The sequence below is a fragment of the Rousettus aegyptiacus genome, unplaced genomic scaffold (assembly GCF_014176215.1).
Source record: "Rousettus aegyptiacus isolate mRouAeg1 unplaced genomic scaffold, mRouAeg1.p scaffold_m13_p_10, whole genome shotgun sequence".
Classification (NCBI taxonomy): domain Eukaryota; kingdom Metazoa; phylum Chordata; class Mammalia; order Chiroptera; family Pteropodidae; genus Rousettus; species Rousettus aegyptiacus.
In genome coordinates, this window is record NW_023416285.1 from 66,399,140 (window position 1) to 66,416,283 (window position 17,144).

General features: G+C 30.8%; 1 protein-coding gene across 14 annotated transcripts in view; it reads left to right on the forward strand.

The window, feature by feature from the left end:
• The window catches only part of FRYL (FRY like transcription coactivator), a 228,821-nt gene that overhangs the window by 49,586 nt on the left and 162,091 nt on the right, over nt 1-17,144 (forward strand). For 8 of the 14 annotated variants that reach the window (XM_016128131.2, XM_016128135.2, XM_016128132.2 and 5 more), the window contains exon 1: nt 11,729-12,632. The exons of 1 other annotated variant lie outside the window; for it this stretch is intronic. In XM_016128131.2, coding sequence (XP_015983617.2) covers nt 12,440-12,632 — 193 coding nt within the window. In that variant the 5' untranslated portion in view covers nt 11,729-12,439. Of the gene's footprint in view, nt 1-9,842; nt 9,975-11,727; nt 12,633-17,144 lie in introns of those variants that run through there. 5 more of the 14 variants (XM_016128140.2, XM_016128138.2, XM_016128139.2 and 2 more) reach the window with 2 other exon arrangements.

A 17,144-nucleotide genomic window follows, 5' to 3' on the forward strand; every position in this document is an offset into this window, starting at 1 on the left:
ATGCAAAGCCTCTAGAGAGCCTAGACCCATCCTGTATCCTATGCCACCCCCATCATTCTCATTCTCACTTCTTTTTCTGTCACCAATGAGAATTCTCTGTTTCCTTTGTTTCTTTCAAAGAACAGTTGAAGTCCTTTTCCATGAAACTTTTTAAAGGTATGTTTAATTTATTTATTAGGAATTAAAATTTAGAAATCCAAGAAAAAATAAGAAATGTTAGCCAGAACTGGAAATTTGGAACTGGCTCATTAAAATACATTATTCTTTTAAGTAACAAAAGCATATATGTAAACATTTCATCATTTAAAAATCAAATTATATTAACTTTGGTAAAATCTAGATTTTTTTCCCCCCCAGATAATTCAAAACCTCAAAGTAATGGGGATTCTACATAAAGCTTATGGAAAGTGAGAGTTGTGTTATAATTTTCAGATTGTCCTGAGAAAGGTATCTTTTATTGCATGATATGGCATTTTATAACATATAAAAGGTATAATGATTGACCTTTAATTGTCTTTTTATATAGGTTTATTATGACTTAAAATTGAGAGTCTTTTACGTAGACTCCTTTATCTCACCTCCCCCCCTCAATTAAACCATAATAGTTTATTGAAAGTTAATGTGTATAGGAAAAAACTTTGATGTCACTGAATTTTTTTTTTTTTTTTATAAGAAAGCTATCCCTCGAAAGACAAAAGTAGAGGAGGACTTTTGAGCCAAAAACTGGTAGACTTTAGAGTACCATAAATCATGGTTGAGTTATAAAAGTTTTATATTGTCTAGTCCTCCATTGTTATTTTTCTTTTGTGCTGGACCTGTGTTTGCCTATTTCCTTGTTCATTGATAATGATATCATTAAGCAGGCAGGAGGAAAAAAGGTATTATAATGAAACTAAAAGGAATTTAATTTGATTCTGAGTTTTAGAATAATTTTACAGTGAATTATTTTTAATATCTTTTATGGACAAAGTAACAAGAATAATATTTGTTTTGTTATATATGTTATATATATGTACATACATATACATATATTACATATGTTTTAATATTTTTATGCTAATGAATTTTCATTGATTTTTATATTTACTAGTATTGATTTTTATATTTACTAGTGTGTGGAAAATATTTAAATGACAGATACCTTTACATTTATGCTTAATTTGCATATAGTTGAGTTTAATCTTTAGTGCTTTATTATTTTTATGAAAGCCAGTTTTCTGGGCAATGTGGTAGATGTTACTATGAATTTCTCAACCTTCAGGGACTCATAGTTATAGAGCCAAGTCTTAGGACCACAGAATTTTAGAACAGGAAGAGATTTAAGATATTATTTTTTCGTGTGTGTGTGTGTGTGTGTGTGTGTGTGTGTGTGTGTGTGTGTGTGTTTAAGGGACAGTCCTCTGATTCCTACTCGTTTCATTGTCTCCTGTCACCTGATTCCCAGCCTCCCCGACATATAATACTGTCATTTTCTGTGCAAGGTAAAGAGGAATTTAAGCAGTCAGGTGATTATGTGGCATGAAATGTATAGCTTTCAGGTATTCTCTTCCATCTCCTTAGTGTGGTAAGCAGGAAGAGATAAAGCCATTTTTTTTTTCAGACCATTATTTAGTCCAGGGATTTAAAACTATGAAGTCAAGAAATCATTTTAGTGGGTACTGACTGACTGGAATATAAAACTTTTTTGAAAATATAATAGTTTGGAGACTATCAAAAGGTTTGCAGATTATGTCACAGGTACCATGTCGGTGTGTATATATGTTGTGCTGTTATATAAAATGTGTTATAAGTACTTTTACATAATTTTTTTTCCTTTTTTACTGCAGTGAAGAGTTTTGCCATTGTTTTCAGCTTGGGAAGCAGCCATCGATCTCCTTATCTCTAGATGGGTTACTTGTTCTTTTTGCTATGCTCTCTCATTGTCATGATCTGACTCCACGGTAAAGTGTTTTCTACACAGGTAGAAATATACAAGGCGATATTTTCCCATATCCATCTTAATAAAAGATGTACAGAGAAGTAGTTTTTTCATTATACTGACCTTAATTGCATGCCTCTTGGGTACAATTAAATAAACACTTTGGCAGATCTAACTGTTAATCTGTAAGTATTGTTTATGATGTGCCTAACTTGGTACCAAAATGTGATTTAAGCACCAAGGGAATTTGGATTATTTAATACTAGTACATAATAAAACTACTTATCAAATATTCATGTGGGCACATACAGAGGCATAATTGTATTCTTATAGTGCACAATATAAATACCGATATTGTTTTGGAGAGTCAGCAGGGTATGATGAAGCCATGGTTTGGAAAAAGGCATTGTAGTATGTTTTTATCTGTGGGAATTCCTGGCAAGTGTAATTGGGAGATTCTAAATACCGTAGTTGTTTACTTCACTTTTGAATTTGGTTTACATGTTGTTGGTCTTGTTATTTATTTATTTTTTAACTAATCATTGAGTTATTGTTCTGTAAGACCTATAGTAGAAGCGAAACCATAATTGTTTTATCTATTTTAATAATTATAACTTCTTTTAAAGATTTAAAACGATTTCCTTTTACTATGGATAGTTTAAAAAGTATTTAAACAAAGAGAATAGTGAAATGAATGTTCATGTGCCTGTTCCTCAGCTTCAACGTTTATCAACTCTTTGTTACCTCTGTCCATTTTCTTTCCCTAATTTGCAATTATTTTGATGAAATTTCTTAGTCATAAAACATGATCTGTAAATATTTCAGGATATATTTTTGAAAGACAAAGACTTCCATTTCTAGACATATAGAGTGGAATCTTAGGAACGTTTTTGAGAATGCGCTGAAGTAATGGATACTGAAATTGTGTTTGGGATGTTAGAGCGATAAAGGAAAAATGAGATCCTTTAAATGGAGTAAATGGAAAAAGAGAAATACCTGATAAGCAGTTGTACCAAACAAACAATGGAAAGGTTACAATGCCAAAGTCAGTTAATAATTTTTAAGTACCCAAGGCTAAAAAGGAGACATTGACATTTTTCAACACCTAGTATGTGTCTACGTTCCATCCAGGTCAGTAGAGGGGTAAAAAATACGTGTACTTTATACCATTTGAGGTACAAATTCTGTTTCTTGAGGGGAAAAAATTAAAGATGTATACTAAGACTGCCAAACAAGATATTCACGGCAATATTTATAAGCAGTGAAAAATTAAACCTAATGTTTGATAATGATGAAATGATTAAATAAGATACATAATAAAATTTTAAAATATTCTAATATTTTATGACTACTAGAGATGATACAATATGATACCAATTTTGTAAAATGTTGAATGCATGTTAAAATACCTGAAAAATTAACACAGATATTAACATGAATTAATAGTAGCTATCTGTAGGTTTCGAATGAGTGGTATTTATTTTTTCATTCCTGTTTTTTGAAAGTGTTGCAGATTTGTCTATCTGTATGAGCTAATATATAAGCTAATAAATAATAATAAACATTTATTGAGTACTTACTATGTGTCAAGCTCTATTTAAGCTTGTTTCATCCTTATACTTAATTATCATACTAGCCCTAAGAGGTTTTATTATATTACCCTTTTTTTATAGATGAGGAAACGGAGGCATAGAGAGATTGAGTACTTTGATAATTTGAGTCTCTTCTTCTAAGTTTATTCTTTGCTTCTAAATGTAGATGTACCTCCAATAATTGGAAACATACTAAAAATATTATTTTGTTTTTCTGCTTCTTACTTAAAAATATATGGTGAATATTGTGACATATTAGTAAAACTATTTTTTAATTGATGGAACTAAATCAATTAATTTAATTTAATCTGAATATGCTATGATTTTTTAAACTGGTCATTTGTTTATGTTATGTGCCTCCCTGCAGCATTTTGCTCATAGGAATGATGGTACAATGAACACTTTGTAACCATTGTAAATAAATCCGAGTGTGCATTCTCAGTTATCTCCCTAGAAAAAGCTCATAGAAATGGAATTATCGGGTCAAAGAACATAAACATTTTAAAGGCTTTGATACAAGTTCTGAGATCACAGGCAACAAATGATCATTTCTCCTTAAATTTAGAGAGTTGTTCTGGGGCTATAAATTCGAGAGAAATAGGTCATGTAAACATCAATGAGAATTTGTGCTTTCATAGTTGCTTTTACAGAAGTCAACTTTTCTGAGCTCGTGGGAGACAGTAAACAGAAAAAGAGGAGAGACAAACTTTGGAAGTTAAATTGGGGCATTTCCTTGCTCAGTGACCTTAAGCAGCTACTTCTTCATTTTTCTTATTAACTTAAAATTTGGATTAGCTCAGAACCTTTTTATTACAGATTGTTTTATGAAAACATACAAAGTGTACATATCAAATGTGCATGAATTTTCTTTGATATTTGATTTAATAACCTCGGGGTCATATTAAGTAGAGCAATTTCCATTGCATAATTTTAAAATTATAGATATAAAGGCATAACACATTACGGAATTTTTCGATCACAGTTGACATACAATATTATATTAGTTTCAGGTGTACAACATAGCGATTATACATTTATATAACTTATGAAGTGATCACCCTGACAATTCTAGTATCTTCTGACACTGTATATCCTGTAACTATTTTTTAATATTAATTAATTAGTTAATTTTTAATTTTTCAATTAGAGTTGACACTCAGTGTTATTTATATTAGTTTCAGGTATACAGCATAGTGGTTAGACATTCATATGAAGTGTTCCCCGATTAGTGTAGTATCCACCTGACACTTTATATAGTTATTACAATATTATCAACTGAATTTCCTGTTCTGTACTTTACATTCCCCTGACTGTTTTGTAACTATTAATTTATACTTAATCCCTTCACTGTTTTTACCTACCCTCTCCCAACCCCACTCCAGTCTGATAGTAATTACTTTATTCTCTATATCTGTGAGTGTTTCTATTTTGTTCATTCATTTATTTTGTTCTTTAGATTCCACTTATAAGTGAGATCATGTTGTATTTTTCTTTCTCTGACTTATTTCACACCACTTACTTCACCCTTTAGGTCCATCCATGTTGTTGCAAGTGGTAAGCTTTCATTTTTTTATGGCCGAGTATTTTATTGTATATATGTTCCTTATCTTCTTTATCCAATCATCTATTGATGGGCACTTAGTTGCTTCCATATCTTGGCTATTGGAAATAATACTACAATGAACATAAAAAGTATATACATTGATTAGAGTCTGTGATGGCCTTGGAAAATGGTTTAATGTTGCACTTTAAAATAAAAAATATATATATATTTTAAGGGGCACTTACTTTTTTTTGTAACAAGCAAGAAGAACAGAAAAATTTTTGGTTAACTTAACTGATGGTTTCTGTTAAGTGATTAAGATTTTATTTTGATTCCTCTTAAGCATGTTTTTTTCCAGAGCTCGTTTAGGTGTCTTCTACAAAGACTTTTTAACTGAGGATTTGGGCAGAGGAGAATTTTATTAAGGGGATTTGGGGAATAATGAATGAAATAAAAACAATTCATCTATGAAACTACTGAAGAGGTTAGAATTGAATTTTCTGGGAAGATGAAGATCGAAAAAGGGTAATCTGATAGTCTAGAAATTTGTGAGTTGTACAAATGGAATAAATAGAAAACATTCAATTGAAAATTGAAAGCCATAAATATTTTAATGGAAAAGAATACTACTTTTTCCTACGAATAGTAGAACTATGAAATCTATAGATCTGTGTGTGGCGTAGTTAATAGTAATGGTTTTTAAAAGTTAGTGATAGGAGATTCAGTGAGGTTGATGTCTTACAGGTCAGCTTCTACATCTGTCCAAAAGATTTCTCTTGGTGTTTAAGTCTATAGATGAGTAGGTAGAGTATTCATATGACAATTTTGTGGTTGCGTTTCTTTCTTTTTTCTTTGCCAACATGGAATTTAATAGGAAAATCATTCTAAATCACACATATTCATTCATCAGTATATTAAAGATGTTATACTCTGATACTGTTTTCATTTGATTCAATGAATGAAACCTTTATAGAAAACTTCCCCTTAAATTCGTGAATGAAAAATTTTGCTAATTGTTTTCATTAGATCAAGTAGTATGACAATAACAGCTATTCTGGCTAAAAATGTAAAATCAACAAAATGTTCATTAATTTATCTACAGAGAGCATTGCTTCATCAGCAAGAGATTTAGATTTTTGCAGTTAGGGCCAATTATTCTAGCTGTGTACCATCATATAGCATTTCCAGTAGGTGGTATAGTATAATCTGTGATTACATTAATCAGTATAATATTTCTGTACTCTTTAAAACTGAAATTTGGGAGAATGTTAAAAAGAACAATGCAAGTCCATTTTAAAAACATGTAAAATTTGAAAAAGAAAAAATGTAAAATTATAGCATTTCTAAAATAAGAGAAAAGGTGAATTTCTAAAAGTTAAAGTATGATAAAACAAGTGTTGATTTCATGAATCATTAATTTTCTTTGTTAATTAAAGGTATAATTTCAAGTTATTAATGATTTTTACCAGTCAGACATAAAAGGTATTTGAATAATTGTTACCTACAATTGATTATTTGTGAGTAGACTTTATATTTTATATAATCTTGGGCAGATTAAAAAATTACTGCATTTTATACATTTTTGTAATTATTTTGCTGTTATGAATAAGAACTGTGATTATTCTAAATTTATTTAAAAATCATTGCATCCTTGGTCTAAAAGGCTGTCAGAACATTTGCATCATTTTAAGAGGCCTTGCAAGATACTAAGAATAATTTTAATAGAAGAGTAGGAATTTGCCCTCATAGATTCCATATCTTGCCATGTGTTTTCTTTCTTCAGTTGAATTATGATGAATTTTTAGGTCACCCCACATTTTAGCATTCAAGTATAAGTGTAAAATACATTTTGAAGTCAAATTTAGAGTTTCGATCTTTAGATTGATTTACAGTTGGGATCTTTGAAATAATTTAGCCTAATCTTTGATCCAGTGCACTGGTCCTTTCTATAGCATTTGTAACAATCTTTGCCTAAAAACTCCAGCAGGATCTTTATTTCTTTATGAAGCAGCCTTCTCATTAATTATGTAATAATTTAATCGTTATTCTTTTTGTTGAACTCAAATCTGCCTTGTGCTAGGCACTATAATGTCCTCATTTTCCTTTTCAAATTATGAAGTATAAATTCAGGTATTGAAAATAGTGTAATGAACATCACTGAATTTTATTTTCTCTTAATTTTTACTTTGTTTGCTTGAGATTATTTTCTGTATTAAACAGAGACATCTATGTCAAATGTCTTACTACAATGAAGATATATTAAATTTGTGGCATTTCTGTTCTTTGTTATTCCACTAATTCTATTCGGCAAGGAAATGAGGTTAATGTGCTATCTGAACACCCATTCAACTTTCTTTTACTTTCTGGACCGAAGTGAAGCAAGGCTCTCATTGAAGTGCCTCATTGACCTGATATCCTCCCAAGTGCCAGAGCTAGACCACGGTTCTCTTTATTTATGGCACATGGAAGTTTCTAGGTCATTACTCTTCCTTCAGGTTTAAAGCCTTGCCACTTCAAAGCTTGTGCTCTTTGGCTGTTTACAGCCTTCTCTTTGGTGTCGTCAAATACCAACTGACTTCCTCAAGTCACTCTTGTTTATATGAATTTTTTCTTTTAAAAATAAGAAGCTAGTAGCATTGATCATGTGTACACCATGACCACATTTACCTAATTTCTCTGACCTTAACTATCTCAAAAGCAGTAAATAAAAGCAGTACTAAAAATTATTCTTCCTATAGATAGAACATTCTCCAAATTAATCAAGTGAAATGAAAATAAAAATGAGTCCCATGTTAAATAATATATATGGATACAAGATGAAAAACTGTTGATGTGCACCTCATTCCAAACCAAGACAAAAACAACAACAAAAAGCCATCCCTAAAAATGATTATAACCTATAAAGTCAGAGAAGAATAAACCAAATTTTTTTCAGGGTAACCAAAGACACATGTTTATTTTATCAAAAATAGAAGTTGAAAATAGAAAGGTTGCATATATGGTAAGAGGTATTGAAAATTCTAGACAAATATTGGAAAGTCTTAAAATGACACAGTGCTTTGACAGTGTGGTTACAAGAAGAGAAAACACGTATAAAAACATGGCATTAGCTCGTGCTGTATCTGAACAGAAGGTTATTCGCAAGTGAAACAAAACAAGACCCAGACATGCAATATTCCTGAAACTGCTTTGTACTCTAGTAGTAATTGGTTTTGTGATTTGTCCTAGAAGATAAAGTAAAAAATGGTTTAAATTTCATTAAATAATAGATCAATGTATGACTGTACTGTACCCACTATCTACAGAAATAATATGCTATTGGTCACATAAGCTTTATTTGGTTTGAGGGAAAAATGATTCCATGAACCAAAGGTAAAATAAAATATCAAGAATTATGGCAGAATTGTAGATATCATGTTGTTAGGTTCAGAAATATTTGGTGGAGCAGTAAAAAATTCCAGTAAGCCTGAATGATAATTGGTTATGAACAAGTGCATATGAATTAATATTTTATTTATATTTACCAGTTTTTTGACTTGAGGGATTTGGTTTTAGTTATGATTTAGTTGATTGTGCCCATGGGTAAGTCGAATATCATTATATTTCCTAATTTGGCTAAAGGAATTTCAAATTATGAAGTTTAAGTACAAAAATTAATATTTTAGAGAGTAGTTAGTCCTTTCTGTTGGGTTGAAGATTCAATTAATTAAATAGGAAAAAATAGTAAGAAACTAGTTATGATTTAAAATGAAGTTAATTTCAATTTCAGTGCTAGATTTAAAATGTGGCCTATTTACCTATTGAAAAATGCCTAGACGTTTAATGGTAATAAAGATAGAGAATGTGCACGATTACATGTATGAGCCATAATATATATGGTAAAAGGATAACTCAATGTGGTCATTGGTTTCATTCTTAGTAACTGTCAAATTATTACAGATAATTTGGTTCAGTAATTCACAATCCATGAGCTCCTCAGAGTTGTTATAATTGGACTTCGAAGGATATGTATTCCAAACATTTCTGTAGGCGGGATAAATATTAGGCCCACTGGCTATATGAGTTATTTTGAAACTATTTATTTTGGTAAATAGAATAAAAACATATGAAATGTATTATCGAAAATTAAGGTATTGATGTATTAGTTCAATCACTGGCTAGTAAAAGCATTACTTGTCAATTCAAAGAGAAGAAAGGATGGGGGAAAACTATAGATTAAAAGAGATTTAAAAGACATAGTAACAGTTGCCTATATGGATTTTGTTCAGATCTGGATTAGAACAACTATATTAACAAACACTTAATGAGACAGTTGGGGAAATTCGAGCATTGATTGGTAGTTGATGTTATAAAGAAATTATTATTCATTTATTATAGATATTATAGCGATATTGGCTTATGTTTAAAAAGCACATCTTTGTCTTAGAGTAATACACATAAAATTATCTACCGATAATAGTGGTATAATGTCTGGAATTTGCTTCAGAATAATCCAGAGTGGTGAGATAGGAGTTAGGGGTGGGAGGATATATAAATGAAACATAAATTGCCATGAGTTGATAATGGTGGGTTCATTATTACTATTCTCAATATTGCATTATTTTGAAATTTTTCATAATAAAATTTTTCAGAAAAAATGTAACACAACGTTATTAAAAGAGAATAACTGTAGCACTAAGTGATACTGCTGTGTAATATATTCAGAAATAAGGACGGATATGAGTAACACACACATGTGCTTATTATAAATATATCTAATGTGTAAATCTTGTATTTTGTTTTTCTTCAGAGCCGAAGCCATTTATTTGAATCTTGGATGATTAACACCTAAATGCTTAATTCACAAAACTATTCAAGAATCCCACAGTCAGGATTAGATGATCCAGATTGCCATCAAAAAATTGCTGTCTTGAGTTCTATGGTAAGATTATAATAAATATATGTTAAAGGTTAAATAATGACTCTGATCTCTAAAAAGATTTTTAAATACTATATTTGAGTGACTAGCTTCTTTATAATTTCTTAATCTTGTAACTATTATACCAGGAGTTCAAATCGTGATAATCAGCCAAAGATCTTAGAGATATTGTAATGCAAACAAGGCTTTGTGGCATTTCCTCCTCGTAGATTCAGGTAGCAGTGGATGCAGTTTTGTCACAGGAATGCCATGTTTTCCCTTTGCTGTGTCTCAGGGTGGGGTCTTCCACTGGCTGCTGCTGAAGAGGAATCTGGCTTTCAGACTGTTAGGAATCTACATTTGTTAAGAGAGGTGGTGTAGAAGCAAGTTGGGCAGAGGAAATTGAACTGCAGGCCCAGCAAAGTCTTGGCCAACCCTACAGGGAAACTTGTAGTTGTGAGTTTAGTTCTTTTCATCAATAGTAAGCTTCTTAGGGATAAAAATATATATTTAATGCCTTTACATCTTACACAGGCCATTATAGAAGCCGCTCAGCAAATTTTATGAAATGAAGGAAATCTGAGAACAATCTTGTGATCTCTTCAGTAACACCCAGTCCTTGCCCTTCATTTTCCCAATTGAAAGTGCAGTTTCGAACAGTGGGTTAATAGTGACACAGGTGGTGGTTTTGTATATCATGAACAGATATGAAGGTAACTTGCCCTCTGTAATCAGCATGTGCTATATACACCATTATGTTTCTCGGCTTCATAGGTAAGGAAGACCTGTAAGGGGGCCTCACCCCAAATATAAGTTTTAAAGAACATGGGACCATATCTGTAAAGAGTTGATAAGAAAAAAAAAACCCTAGAAGACACAGTGATAACTTCTAGGCTATTAAGGCATACAAATTATGGTTCTAACTGGTTGTTTCTTCTGTGTGTGGGGAATAGGGCGATCAAATGTGAATTTTTATCTTTTCATGTTCAAGGGTTAAGAGAGAATTGACTCAGAAGCATTTTTTAAAAATCAACATTTTTCTCCTAGTTGGTACATTCCTACTTTAAAGGCAAGAGATTTAAACTTTAGACTGGACTTCCTTGTTTCTTCCCCCTTTTCACTGTAGGATTCTTTGAGACAAGATTCGCATTAATAAATCCTCTAAATTTACTCTGAACTATAATACTATATTAATGCTTTACATGTAGAGGACTTTCAATTAATATCTTTTAAATAATGAAATAAAGAATAATTGACTTAATAAATAATGTGGTAGAAAAATGAGGACTAAAATCTTAGTAATTCAGAACCAGAAATTTGTTTTTCTTGTCTATATGGACAGTTTTTCCTGTCTATATAGACAATTTTATCTTTTGAAATATGTGAATCATTTGAAATATGCTTCATCTTTTGAAATACGTGAATCATTTTCTTCGTGTTGAGTGTTAGAATGAGATTGCGCTTGTGTTTCAGTGAGTGAATCATGTTTTTTTAATTATTAAAATGTGTATCTTCAGAGTTATAAATCTATTCACTTTGGTTTTTCATTTTCTTGCTCACTTAGTATCCCCACCAGAGGGCAGGCAAAGGAAGGGAGAAAAGAAGATACTAATTTCAGTTTTCAAAGTCTTATGTAGGCACCTTCTACTGGAATATTTTGTCAAGCTTTTGGATTACATTAAGGCAGTAAGATCAGCTACATGTGCTATTTTAAAATATTTAGAGGAATTCCCAGTCATTTGGAATTAAATTATGTAATGTTGATTACTGACTGGATTTATTGAGTTAAATATTTATACTTTAATTCTATATTCTTAGATCAATATATTTTAAATTATCACTTATTTTTTTGGTAATTCACGCCAAGGTTTTCTTTCCATTGCTGCTATTGGTAATTGCAATTGATTATAATGAGGACTGTTTTTTAAAAGGACATTGGAATGTTTATTATAAAGTTTTAAATTACTCCTTTTCTGTCCTTTCATAAAACTTGATGTTCCTGAGGTCCGTTAGTGAATTTTTAGAATGATAAGAATTATCTTTTTGAATACAAGTTACTGCTTCACACTTCAGCTGTACATTTATTTAAAAGGATCACACACTTCAGACCAAAGGAAATTTGTCTTAACATTATCCCAGTGTTATCCTAAGTTTTCAAAGTCCAAATGTTAAAACTGGGTGGGTGCTAAACATTTTATAGTCTCCATATTGCTGTTAACACCCATTGTAGTTGTACAAATATATGTACACATGAAGTGCCGTTTTCTGGTCGATAGCTGTTTGGTTTGTTATCAGTTTGAACAGCATATGTTCATAAAATCAGCTTCCAAACAGCTGGCACTTGACCTGCTGGTGTTTAGCACCACGTAAACTCACACGATGTTTCTTTGCTCTTTGACATAGATAGTGTACCTTATCTTCTCATCAAGGAAATTGGTACAAGCGCCTTTCAGTGTGCTTGTAGGTGTAATAATGGGAAGAACCTTAAAATGGATTTTTTAAAGAAAGTTGTTCCTCCCATTTTTTGGGGAGATGTGGTTTTGGATACTAGAGATAGTTTTCAGGAAAGTTCCCCAAAATTACTGAAGATGAGATGTCTTAGTTTGCTTTCATCAGAGAAAACTGTAGATGAAGAAGATGGAACCAATTTCTGTTGTAGTAATTATGACAGACACCAACTAGGTAAAGTAAAACATTATTTTCAATTCTTTAAAAAGTATTTTATGAGTGTAAAATTATTTTTACAAGTATGAATTCTACTAAGTATAAATATTTTAAAAGTTAAGTCTAAATATTAAAAATATTAATACAGTAAATATAGAGTTGGTCTAAATTTTTTAATATCAAAATTTTGCTTCGCATTTAGATGGAGAAATATTGATGCTCTAAATCAAGATAAAGACATTAATAAAGTTAAGTTTGGTGATCTATGTAAAAATATTAAGTGTATATTTCTTGAAAAAATGTTATTATTATAATCCGTAAGGTATGTAAATAAAAAGTAAGATACTGAGTTTGTTCTGTATGATTATGAATTTTTTATTTTTGAGAATAAATAACTACTCACATAAATTATTGTAATATTTAGTAGAAATGAGTGTTTCTGTAAACCCTCTGCAAGTTTGATATATATTCTTATAGCTGTTTTCGATGCATATTTTAATGTGCACATAGACATTTTTATTTGTAGAAATTAAAAATGAGGTTTACTGTTCAAACTGTTCTGATACGTGCCTTTTCATTTTATATATCATAAACATCTTTCTGTCTCATTTAAAATGCACTCCATTGTGCAGATATAATAATTTATTCCCTTATCAATGAACATTTATAATGACTTTGATTTTTAGCTATTAAAAATAGTTATGTAATAAGTATCTACTTATATGTCACATTATATCTTTGTATGATTACTTCTTAATATAAATTTCTGTGTGCATTTTAAATTTTGATAAAAAACACAAAATTACCTTTAAATTTTTTTCTTTTTAAGGCAGTGTATGAGTGTCGCAATTTGTCTCTATAACATTATTTCTCGTCAGTTTAAAAAATAGAGTTGTATTTGTGAGAAACAAAACTTTGTTTTAAAAAAATATCAATTATATAAAAGAAAGGAGAAGGAGCTTTTAAATTCTAAAAAATATATATTGATATATACAGTATATTGGTATTAGTTTTTTTAACACTATTCATTCATTAGAGTGGATGAAGTCGATGTGGTGCCCTTGAGGAGTTAGTACCTCTTAATTTCGGTTAAAATCTATAAATCCTTCAGCACTTAGTTTTGTGTTCGACGGTGCATATATGATAAATGAAAAATATGAATATATCAGTATGTTCAGTTATTTAAATTATTAAAAATTTATTTTTTCTTTAACTTTCAGTCTTGAATTATTTAGTCGTTTATTGTAAGTACCGGAGCCTATATGGTTGGACTTGGTGTTTAAATGTAATATGCTATGCCCATTTGTTTAATATGGCTCCTTTAAAAAAAATAAAAAATCTTACACATTTTTTGAGTATAGCATACATGTTATAAAATGTAATAATAATTAGATTTTATAATTTATGTTAATTTTCACATAAGCACTTAATTTAATGATTAAGAATTTTCCAGGAGGTGGCTCCATAGTGTAATGGTTATTAGCACGTTTGCTTTACAAGCAGAAGGTCGTAGGTTCACACCCCAGGTGGAACCACTACCATATCCTGGGGGCACCAGGCCCCAGGCACAGGCTGTGAGCCTGTGGGAGGAGATGCCCTGCCTTCAGAGTTCTTAAGGGGAAATGGCAGGGGTGGAAGTGGCGGGGTGAGGGGGGTTAAAGAGGGAGGAAAAAAAGAATTTTCTATAATATATATTATTTTTTATATATTATAAAAAAATATATATATATATATATATATTTTACCAGTCATAGTCAAAGCAGAACCATGGAGCACTGAAGAATCTGTTGTCTAAAATTTCTGAGGCTACAGGTTTTTTGTGGAGTAACTCTTGCCCAATTTCTTTCCAAAAATAAAATTCAACTTTAGGGAGTAATTATTAAAATTAATTTATAGGACTTTTTTTGGCAATTTTATAGAGTTTCTGGTTCTTAAATTTCAGTTTACGGATTCAGTTTTCTTGAACCTCAAGATTTGATATTAAAGTTTTATTGTATGTAAGAATAATACCCACATGGTTTGCAGCAACCTAAACATAGGTTGCTTGTAACTCAGCATGAATCAACTTCCCATTTACTGGTGGTTCTGGAATAGAGATAATGTCGTTACAGCCAGAAGTTTTACAAATATGACTAGGTACAGTTTTTCTAAAGGATGTTATAGTTTTGTTCATTTACTGAAAGGAGAAATCAAGAGTATGAAGAAATGTCATCAGCAATGCAAATACCTAGTCTTTTAGAAAAAAACTGACCTGTAATCTCATAGTTTTGTATTTGGATTAGTTGTTTTCAGCTTCTTTAATTGTTAATTCAAATTTAAAAAGTTATTTCGAGAGGATGTTAGGCTTGTAATATGGAGTAATAAATGTACTTTTGTGAGAGGATCAACTGAGAATAAGTTAGTTTGCAATATATAGACGTTTACTTGCTGCTTTTAACTCCAGAGGTACCCATATATGCTTATGGTTTCTTTAACAAAAATATGGAGAGAATTTTGAGGTATTTGCAGGGGTTGATATTTTGAAGAACTTTTTTTTGCTTTTGATAATTTTTTTTTAATTTCCCTAAATATTAAGTAACCTAATAGTTTAAATTTTGTATAGAAATTCTCAGACAACCCACTGGATTTATCAGAATTCCTCTATTTCTCTGTAAAATACATTAACAAATGCCTATGGAACACTACACTGTTCAAATCCCGTGCTACTGTTTCTGCTCCCAACAGCTTGAGTTGTGGGCTTACTAAGAGTTGGTTGTGTTTTACACCAGACCCGTTTATGCTAATTATAATTGTAATCATGATCGTGTAATTTAATTAGGTATTACATAATTTAGGAAAATATGAGCCTGAAAAAGTTTTTTTGGTGTAAACAAATTTGAATGTTTTGGTTAGACTCCATACAAGAGAATTGCTAAAAAAATTTTGCTTTTGAATTATATGTAGGCCAGAGCAGTATACATGATTGGAAGGATTTTACCTTCAGATACCTTCAACTTCCACCTCTACTTTGAAGAAATTGAAACCGGAAATTGTAGACGATATACATGGATTGAATTTTAGGCAAGAAAGACAATGGTGTAATCAGCAAATGAACCTAAAGAGAAAGATATTTGGCACTACAGCAAAAAGCTAGAGAATAAACATGGATTTTATATTTTAAGTTAAAATAAAACCTTCAGTGGACGTATTGTTCTCTCCTACTCCTGATTTCTACTTCATTGAAGATTTTTGATTACATGATTACCTAACAGTTGTAATTTATAATAAAGGGACTCTGCTGTTTATAGTTATATAATGTGCAATTTTGTTTAAGAAAGAAGTCATTTATTTGCTATCCCTACTTCCTTAATTAAAAAAAAGGGAATCAAAAGGTTCATGGATTTGTTACATAATCTTATTCATAAGATGCTTAAATATCCTTATATTTTGTGTGTGTAGAGTTCTAATCATGTAGTCAAAGACTGATTCCACTGATAAATATTAGTAGAATTGAAGAATTGACCCAAATAGTATCTATCTTAAGGCATAAAAGTTGGAGGGGGTGGGGGAGAAAATGCCCTTTACTGATTCAGAATATACTTCAGTGTTGTCTGACCATTGGAAAACAATGTTAGGCATAGTCATGAGTCAGAGCCTAAGAATCAGGCAATGTATTTCCATAGGCTTCTGCTATGATAGCTGTAAAGTCCTTGTAGCTCTAGGATTGGGCTTTTCTTCTGATGGACTCAACCTTAATTTTGTTGTTTACTTTATTTGGAGTCAAGAATAATGAGGGTAAATATAAGATTTTTTAAAAAAATTTACCAGGAACAGAGATAATGATACATTGAACAGAATGAAGTATATATCAGTATTACAGATGAAAAAAGTTTTTGAGCACCCTCTGTATTCTGGGCACTATTTTCTTGTTTTGTTTTACCAATAACTAAAATAGTATTGTTTGCCTACCTTTTTAGTGTACACCTGTCCCTTTTAGTCCCTCAGATAGAGTGTAAGTTGCTCATGGACTTTGCTCTGTCTACTGAAGTGTTTCAGGGGTTGGAACATAATAATTGCTCAATAAATATTGGTCGAATGAGCAAATGTTATCTGTCTTGAAAACTCGGTGAGAGAGGTTGTTATACAAAGTTATTAAAGTTCAGAGAGGCTTAACCAAATTATTTGTGTGTTTTTTTGGCTACTAAGTGGTATAGTCTTGCCATTGTTTAAAGTCAGGCATTTGCTCTTTCTACTTCATCTCACTGCGGTGTTGATATTTTTTAATCTTTATAAACTTTTTTTTAAAAAGGCTATTATATCTACCGAAGTTGTTTCATTAAAGAACATATACTTTTTGGAGTGCTTTCATTTTAATTAAGAGCTATGTTTTCATAAGAAACAACTTTCATTTCAGCATTATTCTTTGAGACTGTCACTTTAATGAGTAGTTGATAATTATTTTTATAACACTCTGTTTAGATTAGCTGATTAAGGGAGTAGCTGTTTCACATGACTTTTACAAAAACAATTAAGAGACTCACATTGAGGTAA